General features: G+C 39.0%; 1 protein-coding gene across 7 annotated transcripts in view; it reads left to right on the top strand.

Annotated features, from left to right (window-relative positions):
• MAPK14 (mitogen-activated protein kinase 14) overlaps positions 1–26867 on the top strand; it is a 73011-nt gene that overhangs the window by 2758 nt on the left and 43386 nt on the right. For 6 of the 7 annotated variants that reach the window (XR_005722754.1, XM_040249829.1, XM_040249828.1 and 3 more), the window contains exon 2: positions 23374–23503. Coding sequence is in view for 6 of the 7 variants with exons in the window: in XM_040249829.1 (XP_040105763.1) it covers positions 23374–23503 (130 nt within the window). In the remaining variant the exon portion in view is untranslated. Of the gene's footprint in view, positions 1–17388; positions 23229–23373; positions 23504–26867 lie in introns of those variants that run through there. The other variant, XM_040249831.1, reaches the window with a different exon arrangement.

The raw sequence follows: 26867 nt of genomic DNA, 5'->3' as shown, positions 1-26867 counted from the left end.
TATTTTTCACTATCTTCATTTTTTTGAGAGCAGATTTGATTTTAGGAAATAACGAAGTTAGATTGAATCCAAATAATTTAGAGAATTTGGACTCAAGTCTGGTGAAAAAGATTAGGCAGCCAGGCTGGTGATACTGTTTGAGGTCAAATAGGAGTTGTAACCATAAAGTAATGACACAGAATTTCCTGTGTGACCTGTAGAACTGGATTGAAGTCTGTTCCAAAAAAGAATCTCTGAAAGTATTTCAAGGAATGCAACATCACTGAAATAATGTGTCAGTTTCCTAATTTGATTGCTCTGAAGTGATACACTTTGATGTGTTAACTTTAAAATTTAAAAAAAATATTAAGCCAATTTTCAGTATTTTCATTTGTACTAAGTATCTAGTAAAGCAAGTATGATAACTAATGGTGAATGAAAGATCAAGGAATCAAAATAGAAATTTGAGTATTAGAGTTTTACAAATATGCCTTTCCTTCTTAAGGGGTAAAGGGAACTAAACTAAAGCTTGCAACTTTAAGGAACTTTGTGTGCTGGCAGTGAGGGGAAATGAAGCAAAATTGTTCCAGAGTACGGTGTTGCAAAGCATTGATTTTGTGGTTTGGGGACAAAAGGGGCGGGGGAGGATCTTTGTGGTGAGTTTAAGGAAATATAAACAGGAACTTAAATGCCCTTCCTCTGGTGTATGCGTTTTCCAGACTCTTGCCTTTGATTATAGGAGGTGCAGCAGTGGTAACCATGAAACAGGTAAGAGATCAGAATTATTCTTAAATCATATTGAATCACTTATTAAAGAATATTTATTGAGTACCAACTGTGGACCAGCAACTTAGCATGCACACATCTTTAGGGGCGTCCCAGGTGGTGTTAGTGGTAAGGAACCCACCCGCCTGCCAATGCAAGAGACACAAGTTTGATCCCTGGGTGGGGAAGATCCTGTGGAGGAAGAAATGGTAAAGCACTCCAGTATTCTTGCCTGGAGACTCCCCATGGACAGAGGAGCCTGGTGGGCTACAGTCCATAGGGTTGCAAAGAGTCGGACATGCCTGAAATGACTTCACACACTCATGGACCAGATAGCAGGCTAGGTTTCTTGAGCTAGACTGTTAAACAGGACAAAGACAGTTCATTCCCTGGTAGGTTTATAGTGTGATGTGAATAATAACTACATTTTATGGATTGCTTTCTATGTTCTGGGCATTGTTCTGTGCTGTTTATATTTATCATCAGTATATAAAGTATATAACAAAACTTTGGTAAAAGAATGGCAAAATTTACTAAGAGGTCAAATCCAACATCCTAAATGCTTTGTGAAAATAAATGTAGTAAAGATAAGTGAAGCTAAGTTTTTTAGTATTAATAGCCACTCATCATTTTAAATCTTTAAAAAAAAAAAAATCATGAGCCAGGGCACAAATAAATAAAAGAATGTCATTATAGAGTGTGCAGAGGTGACTTTCCTGACTCTTAATCAGTGAAAGGGGTGTATGTGTGTGTATTAGTTGCTTAGTCGTGTCTGACTCTTTGCAACCCCATAAACTGTAGCCCACCAGGCCCCTCCGTCCATGGGATTCTCCAGGTAAGAACACTGGAGTGGGTTGCCATTTCCTTCTCCAAAAGGAACTATAGAAAGAAAGAAAGTGAAGTCACTCAGTTGTGTCCGACTCTTTGCGATCCCATGGACTGTAAGCCTACCAGGCTCCTCCATCCATGAAATTTTCCAGGCAAGGGTACTGGAGTGAGAGGGGTAGTCTTTTATTTTTCCAGTGGCGATAGTAAGCCCTTGCTGATCTCCCTTTGCATTTGCTCTTCTTTGTAACCAAAAGCAAGGTGATTGGCTGCATGTTGCCAGTACCAACCAATAAATATTTAAACACAATGGCAAAATATTTGTATTATTGATATGTGAAGACTTTTAAGAAAGAGTTCGTTTAAGTTGGCTATAAAGTCATTGTTTATCAGATTCCCGTTTTCCACAGGCTCCTATTTAAATATAAGGCTATCCTGAACCTCCCGCATTTCAGTTCTGCCAGTTTAATTCCTTGATACTGAGGACTGCTCTGCCTTTGATTTCCCTCTGCTTTAGCCTCAAAGATCTATTAATATCTCACTTTAGTATTAACAAACATTCTTATGGGATTTTATACTTTATAATATATTTGCATTCAAAGCATTATTCAGTTTTCACTAGCTCTGTGAAGGCTAGTATTAACCTAGGTTTATAGATGAGGAGCTGGACTCATTAAAGGAGTGGTATACAGTACTACTTTGGATTTGGTTCTGTGATTTCAGTACTTCAGAATTCTCCTTTCCTGTGCTTTAGGCTGCTAAGATTGTCTGGTGGCACCTTCTCTGGTGCTGTTTGCCTCTCCCCACCCTCCTTTTGAGAAGAAAGGGGTTGCTGGGTCATTTGAAATAGTAGAGCTATGACTAACCAATCCCACCAGTGTAAGCCTGGCTAACCTGAGGTAATGACTTATTAAAGTCACATCTCTTCCTCAATTGATAGACCAGTTCCCAAAGAACTATCAGTGCAAATAATTAATTCCTGAATTTATGAATCCCTTTGGTTTGAAATTCTTCTGTGCACATTTTGGAAAGTTGAGACTATCTGTACATGTTTCTGTTATGTAACTATAGGATATAAATAGAAATAACTGCTTCTCTAGGCCTTTGAAAATATCTTGGATTTTTGCTCTTTCCTGTGAAATTTGGTATTGATTTTTTCCTATCCTAGAGGTATAATTACTGTAGAGCTCAAAAAAAAAAACCACCACCAAACAAAAAAACACACCTTGTTATGAAGTGGGTTCCCTTGGCTCTGAAACCTAGAACTCTTTTCATGGTTGTCATGTACTTGGAGGTGATTCATGTGTTTCTTCAGGACAAATGAAAACAGAACCTCTAAACCTGAAGTTTTTGTTAGTTTGTTTAAGTAAATGAAGCTTTTAGTATTAGAAGTAGTTGTCTTTGCATAGTGTTTCCATAAAGTTAGTACGTGTGCGTTAAGATTTTATAAAGTTAACCAAATGCCCAGCATTTTAGCCTTTAAATAATTTGTTCTAGGGAGGGAAGTAGGTGGTGGTTTGTAGATTCTGCACTTTTGACAGTGGATCCTGGGTTCTGACATCCTTGGCTCCTAGGCTGAATGTTGGGGAGAAAAAAGTACAGAAGAGAAAGGAGTCCAGAATGACGCCTAAGTTTTGGCCTTGGATAGATGGATAGGTCTCAACTTTGGGGTCTTATAGGGTATATGGTCGTGGAGTTAAAGACAGAGGAGGATGGGTTCATGCTCATCTCCCTGAGGATAGGACTCTTGTGTGTTATGCTGATACTTATACGCCTGCTGTGTGTGGTGGTGGTGGGGGAGGGTCACTTTTTAGGTGCTAGAGATGGAGTGTGAGCAAAACATGAAAAGTTCTGCCTGTAAGAGCCTATAGGCTAAGGGGACAGAGGTAGACAGTAAATAAGTAATTAAGATTTATAGCGTGTCAGGTGATAAGCACTACGGGGAAAATAAATTAAGGAAAGGGGAGGGAGTGCTGGGATAGCTGTTGCACCTTTAAGCAGGGTAGACGGGGTAGGCCTCAGTGATGGACTGACAGCTGAGCAAAGACCTGAAGGAAGTGATGGACACTGGTTGGACTTGCGTGGGAAGGAAGAACATTCCATGCTGAGGGATCACCACATTCGAAGGCCCTATTCTCTGCGCTCGCTCTACACTGGGGCCCTGCTTTTTCATTTCTGTTTCTTACCCTTTCAGAGGGGCTAACTGTGCTTTAGTGGAGGAGTCGGATGAATTGGCGCGCAGCCGTGACCCATGCTCCTTCCAGAAGGCTCAGTGTCCCTGAGCCAGTACTTTTGGTGGGCCCTAGAAATTCAGGGTACTCTGGTCCAGCTCTTTAAATAACATGTGAAGCTTACTTCACTTTTCAGGTTTCTGTTGCCAAAAGGAAGGGAGCAAAGAGATTAGCTCTAGACTTCTGGTGACAAAAGAAGATTAGCCTGCTGGCAGGTTGAATGTTTTCTAACTTGTTTGGGCTTCTAGGTTTTTTCTTGCTATTGGGTTATTTTTAAAAAGTCATTTTTACCTTTTTTCAGCTCTTAAGATCTCATTTATTTTCTGTTTTATTTGGCTGTGTATCTACTTTACATTCCTCTGCCTTTCCCCTATTACAATAATTTTAGTAGTTGTTGGATTATTATTACCTGTTAACAATGTGTTGGCTCCGAGCCCCCAGTGAACTTCTCCGTTAACTTGAATAAATCTTATGGATTGAAAGGTTGTACACATGTGGCCCCATTAAAAACCCGTAGGATTTATTTATTTTCTTTTCTGCCTTTACAGATAAAAGTTTCCTTCTCTTATGAAAACCATTCCCCTTTTACTGCTCTATCATCTAGTTGCAGAAAATAAGTATTCCTAAACACAGATTCCCATGACAACATAACAAAAAGGTAATAGAACAAATGTTTATTTTGTCTAAGCCTGCTGTCTGAGTAACTTTATACCCTGAGCATGTTGGCTCCTGTTGCTTTGAAAGATGTTACAGATTTCCTTGTTTTCCTCAAAACCTCCTCTTAGGCCTTGGTGACATTGTCACTGTGCCTGGGACACAAAGGAAGATGTGTGAGTGTGTGTGGCTTACTGTCAGTCTACCCACAAGTATGTGCCTGTTGCTTTCCCAAGCTTAAGGGCCAGAGTATAGGCATCACACATCATTATAACCCCTCCAAAAAAATCATGAAAAAAGCCACACCAATTTCTTCTTTGCTTTCTTAACTTCATTAATTTAGCTTAGCCAGTGCTGAAGTGCTGTTGGAGGTGTTTTGTTTATAAAGATTGAAAAAAAAAACAAAAAAGCAGAAAGGGTTCTTGCTTTTGAAAACAGCAGTCTAGAAGGGGCACATTTGTGTTGCTTTCTGAGAGATTATTTTTGGAAGTCCTTTGTAGCTTTTCTTTTCTACATTCTTTCAGCTTTAGTTGCCATCTCAAATCTACTTTGCTATTTCTAATGCTTATCTTGAAATCTTTTAGATTTTTTCCATGTCTCTCTTGAATCTAGTTACTTACTGGTAACTTTTGTACATCAAGGGCAATTTTGTTGCAAGAGTATGTGTTTGAAATCTCTGTCAGAGAGACCTTTCCATCTGATTCAGAACTAGAAAGTGATGATATCAGCATGTGCCCACAAGAGGTCAGAACTTCTTCTTTTGATCTGCCGAGGGCTCAGGGAGGCTGTGTCTTAGGGGAAGAAAGGGACAATGAGGGTAACAGTCCTCTACACACTCAGGTGCATGCGTGCTCAGTCATTCAGGCGTGTCCAACTCTTTGTGACCCCATAGACTGCAGCCCACCAGGCTTCTCTGTCCTTGGGATTTTCCTGGTAAGAATACTGGAGTAGGTTGCCATTTCCTTCTCCAGGGTCTAGATGCTTCCTGCAGCTCTGTAATTCCACACGGGGTAGTGTCTCTGACCTTCTCACCCGCAAATTGTTTGCTGTTGTTCGGTCACTAAGTCGTGTCCAACTCTTTGCAACCCCATGGACTGCAGCACACCAGGCTCCCCTGTCCTCCACTATTTCCCAGAGTTTGCTCAAATTCATGTCCATTAAGTTGGTGATGCTGTCTAACCATCTCATCCTATGCCACCCCCTTCTTTTACCTTCAATCTTCCCTAGCATCAGGAGCTTTTCCAGTGTGTTGGCTCTTTGCATCAGGTGGCCAGAGTATTGGAGCCTCAGCTTCAGCATCAGTCCTTCCAATGAATACTCAGGGTTGATTTCTTTAGGATGGACTGGTTGGATCTCCTTGTTGTCCAAGGGACTCTCAAGAGTCTTCTCCAGCACTACAGTTTGAAAGCATCAATTCTTCAGCGCTCAGCCTTCTTTATGGTCCAGCTCTCACATCTGTACATGACTCCTGGGAAAACGATAACTTTGACTTCATGGACCTTTGTTGACAAAGTGATCTCGCTGCTTTTTAATACGCTGTCTAGGTTTATCTTGGCTTTCCTACCAGAGAGCAAGCGTCTTTTAATTTCACGGCTGCAGCCACTGTCACACTGATTTTGGAGCCCAAGAAAATAAAATCTGTCACTGCTTCCTCTTTTTCTTTCTATTTGCCATGAAGTGATGGGACCAGATGCGATGCCCCAGGTCTATCCGGTGACACTTAAGTTGAAGTGTCTGGTTTATGCAGTATTTTCTGAACTCTTCATTCTTATATTTCCTTCTCCTTGTGGTAAATATAACTTTATTCTCATAAATAATTGCTTTATGCTTAATATACCTAGTAGCAATTTCTTTTTCCCTTCTTCTGTCAAATCCCTCATATAGGATTGTTAGGTAGCTGGAACCTTCTTGAACTTAGACTTTTGAATAGTAAGTTTCTATTTATGTTTTCTTCTCCAGGCTACCACATTCTGGTGAAAATCTTAGTTATCTTTCTCATTTGTTATAGTAAAATATGACTCCTCAGTGATCTTAGTATTAAATTGAAGTGAAATATTGGTGTTGGTATCTTATATTGCTAGAAGTTTAATAATTTCCTCACCTGACATTACATGTTTGACTTGCTTCAGTTTCTGATTCCTAGGTTAGTGTCCTAAATGCCTTATGCTTTGAATCATCTACTTTGAAATTAGCAGTCTCAATAAGTTAAATGATACTGATGCCATCACTTCATGGCAGATAGATGGGGAAACAGTGGAAACAGTGGCTATTTTTCTGGGCTCCAAAATCACTGCAGATGGTGACTGTAGCCATGAAATTAAAAGATGCTTACTCCTTGGAAGGAAAGTTATGACCAACCTAGACAGCATATTAAAAAGCAGAGATATCACTCTGTCAACAAAGGTCCGTCTAGTCAAGGCTATGGTTTTTCCAGTGATCAGGCATGGATGTGAGAGTTGGACTATAAAGAAAGCTGAGTGCCGAAGAATTGATGCTTTTGAAATGTGGTGTTGGAGAAGACTGTTGAGAGTTCCTTGGACTGCAAGGAGATCCAACCAGTCCATCCTAAAGGAGATCAGTCCTGGGTGTTCATTGGAAGGACTGATGTTGAAGCTGAAACTCCAATACTTTGGCCACCTGATGCGAAGAGCTGACTCATTTGAAAAAAACCCTGATGCTGGGAAAGATTGAGGGCAGGAGGAGAAGGGGACGACAGAGGATGAGATGGTTGGATGGCATCACCGACTCAATGGACATGGGTTTGGGTGGACTCTGGCAGTTGGTGATGGACAGGGCAGCCTGGCGTGCTGTGATTCATGGGGTCTCAAAGAGTCGGACACGACTGAGCAACTGAACTGATGCAAAAGGGTAAAAAATAGCAAGTTAAGAGAATAGACAATAACTATTATGAGCATCTATCAAGCTGTGTTTACATCCCCAAATATAGTGTAACACTAGGATTACTCATCCTGTTGACATCTTGGGTTGATATTTTTTTTGTTGTTGTGGGGACTGTCTTGTGCATTGTAGGGTATTTAACAACATCCCTGTATCCCTACCCACTAGATGCCAGTTGGAACCCCCGGTGGGACAACCAAAAATGTTTCTAGACATTGCCACATTTTAATCTGGGGGCAAAATCACCTTTGGTTGAGAACTGTTTATAAACCCTGTATGTTTGGATTGATTGGCACTGAGTGAAAACTTGATAGGGTAAGTTGAATTTTCCACCTACAAAAGGAAACACTATATTTTCTGTGCATATTCCTTTTGAATTCATTGTCCAGTACAGCCTCAACGATGGCCTTGTTCATACACATGTACATCCAAGTTTATAGTTCCAAACCTAATGTCAAGAATGTCTAGCCCTTTGGATTTCAAGGCTATTGAAAAGTAATGTTTCATGCCTCCCCCTGATTATTTTTCTACATATTTCTTGAGGACAGCCTCTGAGATATTAACTACCTTAGAATTAGACTCAGATTATAAACTTGTATGGTTCAGCCTTAGGTATGTGGAGCGGATACTTGAAGGAAGCTTTTCATTAACACTGTTGAATGAGAGTGGCCATGAAAATTACAGTCAGGAAATGAGCCAGTTTCCTAAAGATTTCTGTAACTCTAGGTTTTAAGGCAGCATACTTTTCAAAGTTTGAAATATGTGTATTTTTGTATTTATGTTATAGGTTTGTTTTAGTGAAAAAAAATCTGTTCAGCATTCATCTGACAGTGTTAAATGGCTTCCAGTGTATGAAAGAAACAGGTATAACAGATTAGTGAATATGTTATATATATATATATATGGCTTCCCAGGTGGCTCAGATGGTAAAGTGTCTGCCTGCAATGCAGAAGAATCAGGTTTGATCCCTGCGTCGGGAAGATCCCCTGGAGAAGGAAATGGCAACCCACTCCAGTACTCTTGCCTGGAAAATTCCGTGGATGGAGGAGCCTGGTAGGGTACAGTCCATAGGGTCGCAAAGAGTTGGACACGACTGAGCGACTTCATTTTATGTATATATATGTTCACTAATGTGTTGTATCTGTTTCTTTTATACACTGGAAGGTGTGTGTGTGTGTGTCTTTGTTCACTAATGTGTTGTATCTGTTTCTTCTATACACTGGAAAGTGTGTGTGTGGGGGGGGGCTTTCCTGCTGTCTCAGTGTGTGTGTGTGTGCGTGTGTGGCTTTCCTGCTGTCTCAGTGTGCATGTGTGTGCGTGTGTGTGTGTATGGTTTTCCTGCTGTCTCAGTGTGCGTGTGTGTGTGTGTATGGCTTTCCTGGTGTCTCAGTGGTAAAGAATTTGCCTGCCGATGCAAGAGACGTAGGTTTGATCCCTTATCTGGTAAGATCTACATGTCGTGTAACAACTAAGCCCGTGCACCGCAACTACTGAGCCGGTCCTCTAGAGCCTGGAAGCCGTAAATACTCAGCCCGTGTGCTGCAGCTTCTGAAGCTCTTGCACCACAACTAGAGAGTAGCCCCCACCTGCTGCAACTAGAGAAAAACCCTGAGCAGCAATGAACATCCAGCACAGACAAATACATAAATGAATAAGATTTTTTTTTTTAAGTATTGATGTATACAGAAATTTGGAGGTCCAGTGGGCTGTAGTGCTAGAATGTTTCATGGAGGAAGAAGGATTTGAAGATTATTTTGAAGGATGGGTAGTATTTGGAACATTTCTAGAAAGGGAACATTTTTAGGTAACAGGAGAAAACATAACTAAGAAAATTAGATATGAGATGGACTAGCCTGACAGGAGGAATATCTCAGATAGGGTGAACCCACTTCTGGTTTTCATTCTGCTTGTGCTTCAGAATCACTTGTGGAGCCTTTAAATATACAGGTGCTTGGGTCCTACCTCCAGAAATAATTAGGGGTGGGTAGGACTAAAGCAATTGCATTTTTCTGGGCAGGGGAGAGCTAGCTATAGTTTCTTGAGCTGTAAAGTAGGAGGGGAAGTATTTTAAAATTGATCTGATTGGATTGTACAAAATGGATTGCAGGAAGCAAATATGTTGCTTTGTAAAAGTCTTTAGTAATTTATGTGCCTTTCTGTTCAACCTGACTCCCTGGTTGGACTTCTTAATTCCTTGAAGGTCAGGGTCTTTGGTATTTATTTACTAATCTTGCATTATGTTCTTAAGGATAAACAGATAAATACATTATAGCTTCTGCTCTTCTTTAAAGTCTAAATTGGGAAACAAATATATAGAGTAATACCTTGGTTTTTTTTCAGTTCAGTCTCTAAAGAATTGGCTGTATTATATTGCTGATTATAGTAACTCTTAGATTCTGTTAACTGCTGAGTAAATGTGCATTGTAGAAATGATATTTTAGTTTTCCGTAACATAATAACAAATGATCAAGGATTTGAACCTTTGGTTATGTTTTAATAACTGCTCTATCTTATTGTTACTTCAGAAATATACTCAACCTCAAATTTCATAGTAAGAGATCTAAAAATACATATTGAAAATTTGCTATGTGATAAACCCCACGCTGGAAGCTGATCATGAAACTCTTATATAGTAACACATTCATATCCATTTGGAACACTTACTACCTGTCTTTTATTGTTCATAAAGTTATAGTTCATACATAATTATCTTATGTGAGCCTCAAAACAGCACTGTAAGATAAGCAGGGCTAGTGACACCCCCATTTTATTGACTTGGAAGCAGACTCATAGACGCTTTGACAAGGATCATCTGCTAGGAAGTTCCAAAACCAGAACTGAAATCTTTTTACTACTAGTTTACTTTTCTCTATATCAGACTGCCTGTGTTTATGCTTAGCAGAATTTTTTGAGATCAAACCATTGAAAGACTACACAGACCATTCACTGAGATGCAAACATAGCTTTGTTAAGTGGAATTTTGATGATTTTTTTTCTGGAACAATAAAAAGTACTTACATGGTATTAGCAAAAGTAAGCAGGATATTTTCCAGTATTTTGATTGAAAAAAATCAAGTTGCTAAGTGTAATGATGTAAAAATATTTGATACTCCTGTTTCAAAGGAGTGGTACTTAAATCTCCTCCCCTTGTGTGAAGGCGGTTATTTAGTGACTCACATTTCTAAAGTATAGAATATGGTAGAAATGATGGAGTGTGACTTCTGAGGGTAGGTCATAAAAGACATTGTGACTCCTGCCTTGGTCTTCCTTTGAGGATCATCTGCTCTGGGGCAGTTTCTCAACCTCAGTACTATTGGTAGTTCAGTTCAGTTCAGTTCAGTTGCTCAGTCATGTCCAACTCTTTGCGACCCCATGAATCGCAGCACGCCAGGCCTCCCTGTCCATTACCAACTCCCGGAGTTCACTCAGACTCACGTCCATCGAGTCCGTGATGCCATCCAGCCATCCTGTCCTCCGTTGTCCCCTTCTCCTCCTGCCCCCAATCCTTCCCAGCATCAGAGTCTTTTCTAGTGAGTCAGCTCTTCGCATGAGGTGGCCAAAGTACTGGAGTTTCAGCTTTAGCATCATTCCTTCCAAAGAACACCCAGGGTTGATCTCCTTCAGAATGGACTGGTTGTATCTCCTTGCAGTGCAAGGGCCTCTCAAGAGGCTTCTCCAACACCACATGTCGAAAGCATCAATTCTTTGGCACTCAGCTTTCTTCACAGTCCAACTCTCACATCCATACATGACCACTGGAAAAACCATAGCCTTGACTAGACAGACCTTTGTTGACGAAGTGATGTCTCTGCTTTTTAATATGCTTTCTAGGTTGGTCATAACTTTCCTTCCAAGGAGTAAGTGTCTTTTAATTTATTGGTATTTGGGGTCAGATAATTCTTTGTTGTGAAGGATATGTAACAGTATCCCTGGCTTCTGCCCTCTAGATTCTAATAGCATCGCCCTCTCATCCCCACCAGACACCCCCGGTTGTCTTAAACACTGAAATGTCTCCTGAGGGACCTCTATTGAGAACCACTGCTTTTAGGGAATCCAGCTGCTCTGTTGAGAAGACACTGGAGCAGCCCTATGGAGAGGTACACATTGCAAAGAACTAAGGCCTGCTAGTACTGAGTGAACCATCTTGGGAATGGATACTCCAGCCTCAGTCAAGCTGTCAGATGGCTCTTTCAGTGGCCAGCATCTTGACAGCAGCTGCAGGAGGGACCATGAGCCAGAACTACCTTACTGAGCTGCTCCTGAATTCCTGACTCACAGAAACTGAAATCCTAATCTTGTTTAAGCCACCAAAATTTGGGATAGTTTATTATCTAGTGATGGGTAATTAATACTCTTAAGTGTTACTGTAAAAATAGATATTTAATATGAGAGTCACAGAAATAGCAAAACCTGAAAGTTGTGAAGTCACGTTAATGCCTGGTATGTGCATCTCTAGTCACGTTCATAGCATATATATGTAGGGTGTTTTTCTGGATGTGAAACCTATGAACACTATTATTGCAAAAGCCTTTTAATTGTAGAAGCAAGGCAAAGTTGATTGATGGTAATACCTAATAGTTACAATGTAATGTATGATGTCTATTTAATATTTCAGATTTTCTCGAAAGGAGATAAAATTATTTAGTCACAACTTATAAAACGTGTATTATTGAAACTTTCAAACATGTAAAAGTAGAGAAGATACATACCCGCGGTGGCAACATTCTAACAAGACTTTGGAAAATAATCCCCAATAAAAGAAGTGAAATAATCCATGTATAATATTTTTGCGTTCAATGTGGGATAACTATTGCAGATATATACTTCACATTTGCAGGGAGAGATTTATGTTAATTGACACCACAGAGCTTTTAAAGCTTCAGTGAAGAAATATCTTACAGAATTACTCTTTTTCAAATGAAGCTTTCAGCAAATGAAGATTAAATACATTTTAATCGCAAATGATTTGGGATTTTTAAATTGCATGCCTAAGTGAATTTCTGTATAATTTGAATGTTAGTTTTCATCAGCCTGGTGAAGAATCCACCTACAATGCTGGAGACCCAGGTTTGACCCCTGGGTTGGGAAGACCCTCTAGAGAAGGGAAAGGCTACCCACTCCAGTATTCTAGCCTGGAGAATCCCATGGACTGTATTGTCCATGGGGTCACAGAGAGTTGGACATGACTGAGAGACTTTCACTTAACTTCCCTTCTGTTCATCAGCCTAGTAGAAACTGAAGCAGTTGTTAAAAAATTTTTGTTCCAATAGTTTAGAAGCTTTTGCAGGAGGAATTGAACCAGATTAGAAATGGCAAATATTAGGATATATGTTGCCATTCCCTGACTGCCAGCCCCATGGCTAATGTCCCTAATAAATCCTATCACAGATATATTTTCCTGTCTGAGTGAGATTTTCATGAAAATACTGCATTTGCCTAAAAGTTTTTGAACTGTAAAGTCTGCAAGGCAAGGTAAGTGATCATTCATATAAGTTTTTCCCATTCTGGGCTATATATCTATTGATAAGGTTTTTCATATGTCATTTGTGTTTTAAGTCTCTGAGAGGAAGTTTTTAGAAACCAAAAAGCTGGAGATTGGTCATATTGCACGTACTTGTAACAGCTGTATTAATAACATCTGATTTTCTCCTAATCAATCTGAAAGTGTAATTCTAAGAAGCTGAAGTCCATTTAAAAATACTATATATAGTGCAAGTAGATCATTTTGTGATTTATTTTAAAAATCAGAGTGTTAGGAAGACATTAAAACAAGATATTTGAGAGTAGATACTAAGAGAGAGCTGACAGTGTTTCAGTTGTTAAGTTTTTAAAGTCAGTTTTAAATCCCTTGCTATTCTCAAGAATATTTTTTGAAGTTCTCAAATGAAAAACTTCAGTTTTTGCACAAAGTAGCCTTTAGTTTCATGACATTGTTTCCAAAACGGAGGGGCAGAGCATAAGCATCAAAAGCACAGTGATACTCGCACACTTGTCTGAATTTAGAAGAAAGATCAAGTAGATTTCTGTAGTAGAGAGAGTGAAGTTACTCAGTCGTGTCCGACTCTTCGACTCCATGGAGCCTGCCAGGCTCCTCTGTCCATGGGATTTTCCGGGCAAGAACTCTGGAGTGGGTTGCCATTTTCTTCTCCAGGGAAATCTTCCTGACCCAAGGATAGAACTTGGGTCTCCCTCATTGTAGGTAGACGCTTTATCGCCTGAGCCACCAAGGGATATGTGTGTAGTGGAGAGAGATGTGTCAAAAAGAAATATTTCCAGTATGGTGTTTGTTGAAATTTGTGTCAAGTATAACAGATAAAGAGAAAGTTCAAAGTTAGTCATCTGAATTACTTAGTTATTTAGAAGATGCATTTTGAAAACTCATTAACCTGGATTCAGTTGGAAAAGAGCCTCAAATTATATGGAGATTTTATCTCTTAGCACATTATTTCTCCTCAAGTAGGTATTTTAATTAATTTAGTGTATTAATGAGAGTTCATTAATTCAGCATGACTGCAGATTTTAATTGGAGAAGGAAATGGCAACCCACTCCAGTATTCTTGCCTGGGAAATCCCATGGAGGGAGGAGGAGACTGGTGGCCTGCAGTCCATGGGGTCGCAGAAGAGTCAGACACGACTTAGTGACTAAACAACAGATTTTAATATATTTAAATGTTTATCTTTACTTCCAAAAATGAGTAAAATTGTGTTGTCTTCTTAACCACTGTTGAAAGTTCCTTTTTCCTTAACACCATTCAGGGATTAGAGAAGATGTCTGTGACCATTAAGAGAAATTGTTAAATCACTTATGGTTCTTCCCACAAATTACTCAGATACTTGGCAGCTGTTGCTCATTCTTCATTCTGTTGGGGAAAAACCAAATTGTTTTTTGAGAAAATCTTGGTACAGTTGTTTGTGCTCTCATGCCCTGTGGATGTGGGCAGTTGTCCTGCTTAGACAGCATCTCACCTTCTAAGAGGTTGTCTCTCTCCCTTTAAGAAGCAGTTGACTCAGCATATTGATCTGCCTTTACCTTGTAATGCAGACACTCTTAAAGCCAGGTTCCAGTCATAGAGCATAAACACAAAGTTCCTATGTTTTTTTACCTATCAAGAGCTCAGTTGACGGAAGTCATCTTTGGAAGATTGTCTGAGGAATATGGAGCTTATTGTTTATTTTTCTAGAAGCACTTAAGATTCCTTCTTGCATTGAGTCTGTCAGAGCAGCATGGCATGCCGCTTTGTCCTCTCTTCCCTGCCTTTGCTCATGAACTGTGTTTTGACCTTATGAGACAGTCTCTGCTGATGGATACTCTTAAGTGAAGAACCATCTGAAACCCACTATTAGAATTGTGTAAGGATGTAGCTTAGGACATTGTTACCACATTATACAGTGTCTCCTTCATAAACATACACAGGAGGAACTCTTCTCTGGTTTTATTACAGGAATAATTATGCCTCTCCTCAGTTCTCCAAGTACCTGGATTGTTTTTATTATATGGTTCCTATGATTCATGTTTTAACTGGTTGTATTCTCTTTGCAATGGCTTTAGTGGGCTCAGAGCCAAATTTGGGGCCCACCTCTAACGGGTATTTAGAAAGGACTTCATGATAAGCATTTGCACTAACCTCGCCCATACATTATTTCTTATTTATCTTGTTTTCCCCTAATCATGTACTCTTATGTCAAATTGTTTATATATCATTCTAAACTACTTTAAATCCCTTGTAAAATAAAACAGGGTATATGTAAGTAAATTTAGAAGTTAAAAAAAATTAGGATATTAAGAATCTAGTAAGCCAAATTTTTTTTCAGAGAGGGGAGGCTAGTATGAATGGATAACAAAACATTTAATTTTATTTAATGAATATTATTGTGTCTTAGGCAGTAGATTCATAGTCAACAGTAGATAAGTGACAATGACGTCTTCACAATATAATAACGGTTTGTAATGAATTTTCTATTTCTCCCTTTAATTTTTTTTTTTTACTGTAGCAATGCCTTTTTTATAAAGTGTGAATTAATTTTAGGACTTTATGACTTTACAATTGGGGGGAAAACTTATTGAGCAATGTGTCCCGGATTTTAGTTTGGAGAACCTGACCTTCATAAAGATAATTCCATTTTATGATGTTGTTCATGAAAACATGGTTTTATTTGTAGTTACAGTTTTTAAAATGTGCTTAAGAGAAACCTTCCCAACTATAATACGAGTAAGTATAATGATAAAGGCAAAGCCAGTTGGGGTTGTCCTTATCTCAGAAAGCTTGGCATCCTGGAAAAAATAGTGAGCATTGAAATTAGATCTGAATTTGAATCCCACTGCAAATGAGTTATATACCTTTCAGTGAGTTGTTAATATTTATGACCATTAGTTTGTTATTTTGGAAGTAAATGATCTCCCAAAGTTATTAAAAGGATTAAATGAAATATTTCCCAAATAATATGTGGCATGATCAGCTATTCAATAATTTGGATTTCTTCTCTCATATTCAATTGATTTTTATCAAGTGATTTTTAAAAAATTATTAGGAATTTCTTCTTTGGGTAATTACAGTGTTCAATTTAGGATGAAAAATGTGGTTTCCTTTTTGAATATTGCTTTGATTAGTGATAGAACAGCTTAGGTTAGAGCAAGTTAAACGTTTAAAGAGATGAAGGAAAGGATGGAACATGTATTTGCTTTAGCAGCTTTGGCCATGGGATTACTAACTAATAATCTGAGCAGTTTCTCTGAAGAATTCTTGTTTGTTCTCTTTTGTAGGTAAAATATGTTTTAAAAGGTGAAAGTGTATGTCCTTTGAAGTAAAAATTATTAGTCTGTTCTAAGGAAATCATGCAATCCTTCTTCTAAGGAAGAAGCAATGTGAGTGAAGATGTCTATTGTAGTATTTATATTATTAGTGTGTATGAAATAGCTATGCTGCTGCTGCTAAGTCGCCTCAGTCGTGTGCAACTCTGTGAGACCCCGTAGATGGCAGCCCACCAGGCTCCCCTCTCCCTGGGATTCTCCAGGCAAGAGAACTGGAGTGAGGTGCCATCACCTTCTCCGATGAAATAGCTATAATACCCATCAGTAAGACAATGAGTAGATTGTGGTTCACATATTTTTGAAATTATGGTAAATGATTGGTAAAATGGAAAATGGTTATAGCTTAGATAAAGGGGGTAAAACTTGTTTGCATACTTTGAGAATAGCCCTATAAGTATCATTTGAAGGAAATAGTTGTCAGTAGTGGTTTTATGAAATTTAGAAAGCTTGCCTCTTTTTGTTTGTTTTAGGGTAACAGAAAAGCACAGATGACTTATGCTTCTAACTTTAATAACAGCCTTATTAAAAGATACAAGCTCATTAAAAAAAAAAGGATAGGAAAATGTATATTAAAAAGTAAAAGTGTTAAAATCTTGAGTAAATTAGGCACTGCTTCTCTGCTTATGTATATATACTTGAATGAGTTTACATTTTTCCCCTACAGATGGGATAATCCTTTACTTCTAACACTTGTTCTCTTTCCCATCATCAGTATAACAAGAGTCACGTTAATGTCTGCAGCGTATGGTACGTGTAATATATACCACAGTTTATAAACTCCCCTGTATTGGATATTATGGTAGTTTGTAGTTTTGTTCTTATGAACAAGCTGCAATGAACATTTATGTATTTTGAATCCAACTTACATATTTATATTTTTATTGGTTTTTTTTGTTACATATTTATATCTTTAAACCCAACTTACATATTTTTAAACCCCACTTTTTAAAAAGTGTAATAGTTACCCTATATTATTGGGCATTCTTTGCTTTCATGTATGTTTCACATCCCAGCAGTTAGATGGTTAAGTCCTGTGACGTCAATGTGTACTCTGTACACTCTGTTTAATGTTTCTTTTGTATCCACAAAAAATCTCATGAAGGAGAAATTTCAGTAAATACCTAGGAAGTGATACTTTGGTAGTTATGAGATACCACAGCATTGACTAGTGTTTTAGAGTCACAGGAAGTAGTATAACTTATAGAGATTAGAAACTTCCCCTTTATAAAGTAATATATATTGAGTAAAAGTTATTTCTTATGAAATACTTTTCACTAATATTATTCTACGTTCAGTGTAAGATCACCGGGAAAACTTTTTCCATATGAGATGCAATTAATAATAGTAGGACACATTTTAGAAAAGAAACAGAGTCCATACAGTTAGAATATATTTTAAGGGAACTGAACTGTTAGTTAAGTTGAACTTGATTTCTGTTATGGTATAGTGGCTAGAGAGTTCATGCTTGAAACTCACACATGGATTTGAAGCGCAGCTCTGCCATTTTCTGTCTGTGTAGGTACTTTAGTCAACCTCTCATCTGTAAAATGGAAATAATAATGTCTTCTTATAAAGTTGTGATGCAGGTGTTCATGTAAAAATTAAAACCGGTGCCTAACGGTAATAAACACTCAATACAAATGTAAGCTTTTAGCATTAATATCAATTTCTTGTTGAATGCTCTTGAACTTATAAGAATTGAGGGCCAAATGATAAAGTTGAAGTTTTTTCTTTTATATTTCACTTTATATTTTCATTAAGCATTTATTCAGACTGGACCATGAGCCAGGCATTACTCTAAGTCTTATGTAATATAGAACTGAATAAAACAGAAGACCCTTTCTGCCTGCAAGGTGCTTACGATGAGTGGAAAAGACAAACATCATTATGTCTAATATTTGAACTTTACCATGGACCAGGCCCTTTTCTAAACCTATTACAAAAATTATCACATTTAATCCTAACAAACATCCCACAGATAAGATGTAAACATTATCCTCATTTTATATTTGAGGCTGAGAGAATTTAATTAACTTCCTCAAGGTTATATAGCTTCTAACTGGTAGAACTGGAATTAACATTCAGGTAGTCTTAATACCAAAGCCCCAGTCCTTATTTAACCACTCTGCCTGATGGTAGATAAACATACAGTAATAAATTGTGATTATTGAAGTTTGCAGGGTACTGATTAACCCTAGCCTTCCTTTTGCTGAATAGATACAGAAGTCAAATAGAGATACAAATAGAGATAAAAATATGTACTTTATTATTGAACAGCTGATATGGAGAATGACCTGGACAGGCAGCTCAAACGGTAGTCTTCTTTCTTCCCCAGTGAATTGAATGCACACTCAGGCACAGGCAGGTCAGCTAGAAACCTGTGGCATTGCTTGCTCCAGCAGGCTGCCCAGCAGAGGAGAGGGAGAAAGCGCTCAGCCTACAGGGAGGCAGGCAAGACTTTGAGGTGGAGAGCTGAGGAGGACGGGTCACACAGGAGCAATGGCCATTTTCCCACTCTCAGGAGAACCTGAGAGGGCTTCCGAGAGGAGTGTAACTTAGTTGGTACTTCCAAGAAGGGAGAAGGTCCTGTTTGCTGGGTAGGAACAAGGGGAGCGGGAGAAGAAAGGACCCCTGACCCTTCACGTGGGGTAAGGAAGGGAACAAGGAGGCTGTTGTGATAGAGCATGGCTGCTGGAGGGGTTACGATGACTCTTAGAAACGTCTCTTAGACACATTTAAGGCAGGGCTTGAAGGATAAGGATTCGGCTGTGGTGGGGGCGGGCAGTAGAGTTGAAAGTGGGGGAGAAGAGCATCTCAGGGCCCAGGGACAGCCTGTGTGAGGAGTTTAAGGAACTGAAGGGAGTCAGCGTGTTCAGAGCATGGTGAGGGGAAGGAAGGAGTTGCATAGGAACAAGCCGGAGTGGTTATTGGTGGTCAGGTCGTCTGAGCCTCGTAGGTCGTGACAGGAAGTGTGCGTTTTATTTTATATGCCCAGGAAATTCCTTGAAGGATTCGAAGCAGGGGAGTGGTGTCATCTAATTTATATTTTTAAAAGATTGTATTAGGTGGGGGTGGGGTGGAGAGCACATCGTGTGTGTCGCGCTGCCGTGTCTGACTGCCACCCCGTGGACCGTAGCCCGCCAGGCTCCTCTGTCTGTGGGACTTCCCAGGCAAGAATACTGGAGTGGGTTGCCATTTCCTTCTCCAAGGGATCTTCCCAACCCAGGGATCAAAGGCACGCCTCTTGTGTCTCCTGCATTAGCCGGTGAATTTTTTTTTTTTTTTTTTACCACTGAGTCACCTGGGAAGCTGGAGAGTACTTCAGAAGGGAATAAAACAGGAGGCAGGGAGATGAGTATTGGAAGGCAAACTGCTGATGAGTGTGACCTGGGCTAGGATGGAAGCACTGAAAATGAAGAGAAGTTGAATTTGAGGTGTATCTTGGAGGTGGAAACCATAAGACTTCCTGATGCATTTGGATGGGGCCAGGAAGCTGGAGGAAAAGGAGAAATAAAGGATGACACTTTAAATGTCTAGCTTGAGCAACCGAATGGAAAGTCTGTTTGTTTGAGATAAAGGAGGCAGGGAGAGGAACAGTTCTGGGTGTTCTGAACTTGGCTAAGTTTAAGTTGTCCAGGAAGGTAGTCAGGTTCTGGGAAGAGATTTCAGTGGGAAACGTAGATTTGGGAGTTTTCAATATGTAGATGGCATTTGATTTACAGTCATGGGTATGGTTGAGAACCCCCAGGAGAACACAGAAGAGGGCCTGGTGCTGTGTCCTAACGAACTCCAGCATTCAGAGTTTGAGTAGAGGGACCATAGAGGAGGAGCTACTGTGGAAGTCAGAGAAGACCAGGAGAGCGGCTTCCCTGGTGGTCCAGTGGCTGAGGCTTCACACTTCCAGTGCAGGGGGGCCTGTTTGATCCCTGGACAGGGAACTAGATGCCACATCCCATAACTAAGAGTTCTTAGGCCACAACTAAAGATCCCAGGTGCCCCGACTAAGACCTGGTGCAGCCAAATAGATAAAACATAAGTATTTAAAAATTAATAAATAAATACTATGAAGAAAAAAACAGTAGAATGTGCTGACAGGGACCCTAGGTTGGAGTTGTTTAGAGAAAAGGAAAGTGTTAACCGTGTCAGTTGCTAATCCAGAAAAGTGGTCATTTGGTAATAGAGGTCATTAACGACCTGAGAAGGGAGGTTTCAGTCTGGTGGATTGAGGAAAGAAGGAAGCAGAGGAAATAGTGCTTCACAAACCATAAGAGGTGTATGAATTACTTGGAGATTACTTGTCAAAATGCAGTTCTACTTTGGGGCCTGAGAATCTCCATTTCTAAAGACCCACCAGATAATGCAGTGCTGCTGGTCCATGGAGTACCAGAGGTATAGATTAGTGGTCCTCAGAGTTCACTGTGTGTTAGAATTATGTGGTCAGCTTGATAAAAAATAGGGTTCAGAGTTTCTGACTCAGTAGTTCTGGGATGTCACCTGAGCATTCGCATTTTTTATAAGTTCCTGGGTGACATTGATGCTGCTGGTCTAGAAGTCACACTTTGAGAACTGCTGGGGAATTTTAACTGTGATGGGGAGGTTTCAAGGGAAACTTTTTGTTGGTTGAGGATGAGAAATAACCAGCACATACATAACTGATGAGAATGATCCAGGTGAAGATGAGAATAAAGAGAAAAAGGGGATGAACGAGTGAATTCTTGAGAATATGAGGAGGATGGCACCAAGGCGTGTATTGAGGTCTTGGATTTTGTAAGAAAGGGAGGGTGTCCTTAGTCACAGAAAGAGAAAAAGCAGAGAAGATGGGTCCCAATGTAGAAGGGTGTGTAGGTATATTTACTGGTAGACAGGTGGAGGTCCCTTCTGATGTTTTCTGTTTTCTCAGTGAAGACAAGAGCAGCTCCTGAGGGAGGAGGGTGAGTGGAGGTTTGAGGAGAGACATAGTGTCAGATGGAGTTTGAGTAGAAAAATGGACGTAGTAAAGAAGTGGCAGCATTGGGAGCCTTATTTGCGATTAAGATCAGAAATTAAGAACGAAACCATTCTGTATGTGTGTTCTTTTTCCTTCTACCACAGTTTTTGGATTCTCGACAAGGAGAATGGATAGTTAAGATCATCCAAAGTTAGGGTTTATCTGGGTGAGTATATCAGAGGGGGTAAGGAGTTTTACAAGAGAATACAGCCCAAGGCAGGCAAGAAGGGAAACGAAGACGGGAGGGCTGAAGGATAGAAACAGTCAATGAGTTGTAGTCAGGATACAAATAAGCAATAGGAACAAAGTAGAAGGCGTAGGAAGTTTGCAGTGTCACTCTCCATTTTGTGGGCAGGCAGCTTTTGGTGGTGATAGAGGCCCAGGGTGTGACCGCGGAGGTGGCGTTTGGATGACCTTGGACAGGGTGGAGTTTCCTGGAGAGGCCAGGAAACAGAGGCCAGGAAGTTGCCTGTACCCTCCACCTGGATGCTGAAGTTGCCAAGAATGATGACAGAAGTTGGGAGGGGAGAGAGACTTTGAGATAGGAACCAACTTTTCAGTGAGTGATGGAAAATTCCAAGTCAGTGGATAACAGCAGCTGAGAGGGAAGGATGGTGGTGAGCAGGATCTTTTGTAAATCAAGGGGAAAATTATGGCCTGGAAGGGGAAACAGCTGGCAAGGAGAACGCCTATCCCACCTGCTAGCCGTGAGGCACCTGGGATACGAGAGAGTCCACTATAAGGCACGGCTGTCAGAGGAGTAGTGCCTTCAAGGGATAGCCTAGCTCCAGTTAAAGCAAGGAGATGGAGGAAAAGTTGGGAAGTTGAAGACTTCCTGGAGTTTGTTACAGACTGGGAATTGAAAGGCAGGGACATAGTGTAAGCATTTGGGAGTGAAGGGAGGGGAACTTCTGGAGCCATTGCATAGTCAGAGAGTTTGGTGAGAAGAGATAATCAGAAAGTCTTGAATGTGCGGATTACAGATTGAGATAAACAGGAGAGTGAGATATGATGGAATTAGCCTGTACAGTCTCTAAAAATAGTTAAAACACACATCACGTTTCTTGCTGTAGCTGTCCTATGTGGTCTAGCCTTTGCCTATATCTCTGACCTTTCTCTTTTCCAAGCTGCCCATACTCCCTATGCTCTGCCTACACGGGCTGTTTCTCCTCTCACTCCAGCATGCCCTTGCTCTTCTGAGAGGCAGCATAGCAAAGTGGTGGTTAGCGTGAGCTCTGGGTCCAGACTTCCTGCACTGTTACTTTCTAGATTTGTGATTGTGGGCAAGTTATTTAACCTCTCTGTGCTTCAGTTTCCTTATCTATAAATGGGGTGAATGATAATAAAGACTCAGTAAATGTTAATAATATTTTTCTTCTTGAGGCTCTTTTCCCCTATATCTTTACACGTTTGCTACTTATCATTCACTTTCCTCAAGCTCAAATGTACTTCCTCCAACATCATAGCTAATGTAGTCTAGCTCCACCAGCTTTCTGTCGCTCTTTATCCCATTATTCTGTTTTATTTAATCATAGAGTTCATCACTATTTGAAATTTATTTTATTTTTCTGCTCTTCCCCTCTCACCCTATTCCCTGAGGTCAGAGATATGTTCACTTATTCCCGACTGTTACCTGAGCTTTTAGAAAGTGACAAATACTTTGTATTTCATAAAGAAATTTTCATGCCAACTCACTGTCCTGAAAACATGGTGGTTTCCAAGGTCTCTGGTCAGGCAGCATTTGGTGGCAGAGAGACAGTGAGGCCTCGGCCAGGAGACGGGCGGAATCCAGCTCTTTGTCCCAATCTGTTGGCTCATCGAGATCAGGTGGCTGCCTATTTTTGTGTTATTGGGACACAGCCACATCCATTTAAAAATGTATTATCTGCTGCTTCCCAGTTCCAACCATGGAGTTCAGTTGTTGAGACAGAGACCCTATGCCACACAAAGTTTAAAATACTTACTCTCTAGCCCTTCACTGAAAAAGTCCGCTGATCCTTGATTTAGATGCATAGAAAAAAAAGATAAGAAGGAAACACCAAAAATGATTAACAGATTACTTTGCATGGTGGGATTATAGGTCATTTTAAGTTTTATTTTCATAGTTATTTTATATTTTATTATAAGCCCATTTAATGTAGAAATCAAATAGCCTTATAAATACTAATTTTGATATATTTAGAGAACATTTAATGATGAATTTCTTATTTTTATTTTTTCCTTAGTGCTGCTTTTGACACAAAAACTGGGTTACGCGTCGCAGTGAAGAAGCTATCCAGACCATTTCAGTCCATTATTCATGCCAAAAGAACCTACAGAGAACTGCGGTTACTTAAACATATGAAGCATGAAAATGTAAGTTATTAATTTAAGGCTGAATAAATTCTGCTGTTTAATAGACTAGAAGAGTTGTGTTTTAATTACTACAAATGGAAATGCGTTAGAGTACATTAGACTTTGGACCATCCTTCTTGTACTAGAGTGTTAGAAGCCACTGCATTATGTCATGTAGCTACTGAAAGACTTGGGATGAAATTGGTACATCTTCCTGGAGTCTGAGTATTACTTAAAGATTTTCACAAGGAAAGCCTATAAAAAATTTTTTTAAATAAAAATGAGTATTATGAGATAAAGCAAAATTCACAAGGATTTTTAAGAGAAACTACGACAAAGAAGTTTTGTATTCTTGTTTTACTTAAGACTATATTATCAGAGTATGGGAATCCATGGTATTTTGTGGTGTTATGGGTGTTTTCAGTGGAGGAGTTTGAGGAAGAGTGCCTTAGGTTCACTGAATGGGTATTATTTTCTAGATAATTTAATATTATAAATGTGACACAGACATTGTTTAAATTAAATATAGTGTTTTCTTTGCTGTCAGTTTGGAAATTTGAAAACAATGCCATCCTGCAAAGGAGGGCTTATAAATCCTAATAGCATAAATAAATGAATGCAATTGGATTATTAGAGGAAAGTGGAAAAAAAACAATTGACTGAGTACACTTATTTTCCATTTCAAAATCAAGTTTAAAAAGATTTATGTGATTGCTGTATGAAGGGAATTGTAAAATTTGTAGCATTATAGAAACAATGGCCATAGAGATTTTAGAGTTATTTGACCCAATTGATGGTTACTGTGTAGAAAAAAAATCACAATCTAGAAATTACCTGGCTATTCAGACTTTTTTCTGTTTCAATTATGGAATTTTTTTGTCTTCAGAGTAAGAAAAATGTATCAAAATACATTTGTTTCACAAAGTGCAGATTTCTTCTAAATTGAGAGCATGGTGACTTAAATTTGGAGTTCTTCTTTATTTTCATGTTTTAATTGCATACTATTGAGAAAATCCTGTTTTCCACAGACAAATTCCTTTCCTAGGTGTAATTTTATATGTGCATTCATGTGCAAACTTGAATTTTTAAAAAGTTCAGTGCAGAGCTGCAGCCTTCCTAATCAGTGACATGTTTATAAGAAGTTGAAATATGTGGAAAGAGCTGGCTGGAGAAGCTTCATTCCGAAGTCTGCATAAAATCAAGGTGGCCTGGCAGCTTAACTGATGGGTTTACATATATTTTTAACACAGTTGATTATGTATGCTGTTTTTCATTGCATGTTAATAAATGTGACAGAGACACTGTCATAGCTTTTTAAATATAAAGAATACTTTGAAAGTGGAATGCAAGCCAAACATTTATGGAACCCCAAAGCACCTCCAAGAGGCCCCAGGATCCCACTGATGTTGCCTATGCTAATTTAAGAACGTCTAGTTTTAGAAGATTACCAGCACTATAATTTATTGTTCTGCTTTATTTCATGGTCATTTTAAGCCAGTGTTTATGGCAAAAAAAATTATTTGGGGTTATCTGAATCCATGCCTTGGCTTTTCTAATGATCACCAAAACAACCTTATTTAGTATTTTCTATTTTAATTTTCTGTTCTGAGATCCTTTGAAATGTGTCTTACATGATATTGGGCTGGTTACATTTGGCCCATTCTGTGTTTGTAGAAACGAAGAGGCCACGGTGATGAGATGCAATTACAAGTTTAATTGAAGATTATAAGAGGAATTCCTTTATCTTCTTCTTCCTTTTTCTTTCATTTTTTAAAAATAACTGGTCTGGGCCACTGTCCCAAGCTCACTGTTAGGCCTCCGACAACAGCAGCAACAACAACTTAAAACTCTTGAAAATTTTAAGTATTGCTGCCAAATAGAATTTTTAGGTGCCAGGTATACAAGTGATCTTTTACACAAAAATGCCTCTGACTTACGATTCATAGTTTATCTTATTTATACTATTAGTGATAATGAATGACATATACAATTTTCATATGGATTTACAAGAGCTAGGGGATGTCCTCTGTGACTGGTAAGAGTTATTCGCGACACACTTAACCTGGCCCATTCCTGACTGAACTTTTGACCTTGATCTCATTAACACTTGGTCTAAGGCAGATTAAAGGGAAGCAGCCTGCTGGCTGCGTCCTTTTGCTAAGTTGTTGTTGCCTGGTTAAAGGGTCTGGAGATCTGTGCATTTTAAAATTTAAGAATGATTAAGGGAATCCTATTATAAATTTTATTTGGGAGTCTTAGATTTAATCTTACTGCGATAGAACAAGTGGTTTTTGTGTTTTGTGTTAAATACATTAAATAATTGTCTTTGGTCACTGAGTTAAAGTGATTTTTGAGTTGTGTCAGTTTAATAAAGATGTATAACTTCTGTCTGTTAACTTTTGCATCATTATAGAACAGTGATTCAGATATCTCTGTCATCAGAGATATTTGCTGATTATTTGCATTATAAATGTCTTTTTAAAGTATTTAATTCCTAAGTTACTTTTTAAAGTGTCTGAAAGCGTATAGTGGCAGAAAGAGTAAGGAAATAGTCTAAAATATAACTTGAATTACAAGTAAATTTCCATTTAAAAAATGAGAAATGAATTGATTATGGAATGTTCCCCTGATCTACTTTAATGCTGGGAAACTTTTGTTTTATAGTATTTTCTTATGATTAATACTCCATAAATATGATGAACATTTCACGGAAAGATGGGCACAGTAAAAGAAATGGCAAGGACCTACCAGAAGCAGAAGAGATTAAAAAGAGGTGGCAAGAATACACAGAAGAACTATAAAAAAAGGTCTTAATGACGGATAACCATGATGGTGTGGTCACTCACCTAGACCCAGACATACTGGGCTTGAAGTCAGGTGGCCCTTGGGAAACATTACTAACTAGTGGAGGTGATGGAATCCCAGCTGAGCTATTTAAAATCCTAAAAGATGATGCTGTGAAAGTGCTGCACTGAGTATGCCAACAAATTTGGAAAACTCAACAGTGGGCATAAGACTGGAAAAGGTCAGTTTTCATTACAATCTAAAAGAAGGACAGTGCCAAAGAATGTTCCAACTACTGTACAATTGTGCTCATTTCACATACTGGCAAAGTAATGTTCAAAATCCTTCAAGTAGGCTTCAGCAGTATATGAATCAAGAACTTCCAGATGTACAAGCTGGATTTAGATAAGGCAGAGGAACCAGAGATCAAGTTACCAACAGCCATAGAAAACCAAGGGAATTCCAGAAAAATATCTGCTTCATTGACTACACTAAAGCCTTTGACTGGAGATCACAACAAGCTCTGGAAAATTCTTAAAGAAATGGGAGTACTAAACCACTTTACCTGTTTTCTGAGAAACCTGTATGCAGGTCAAGAAGC

Source organism: Oryx dammah, unplaced genomic scaffold (assembly GCF_014754425.2).
Source record: "Oryx dammah isolate SB20612 unplaced genomic scaffold, SCBI_Odam_1.1 HiC_scaffold_11, whole genome shotgun sequence".
Taxonomy (NCBI): domain Eukaryota; kingdom Metazoa; phylum Chordata; class Mammalia; order Artiodactyla; family Bovidae; genus Oryx; species Oryx dammah.
This window is presented reverse-complemented; position numbering and strand designations above follow the sequence as displayed.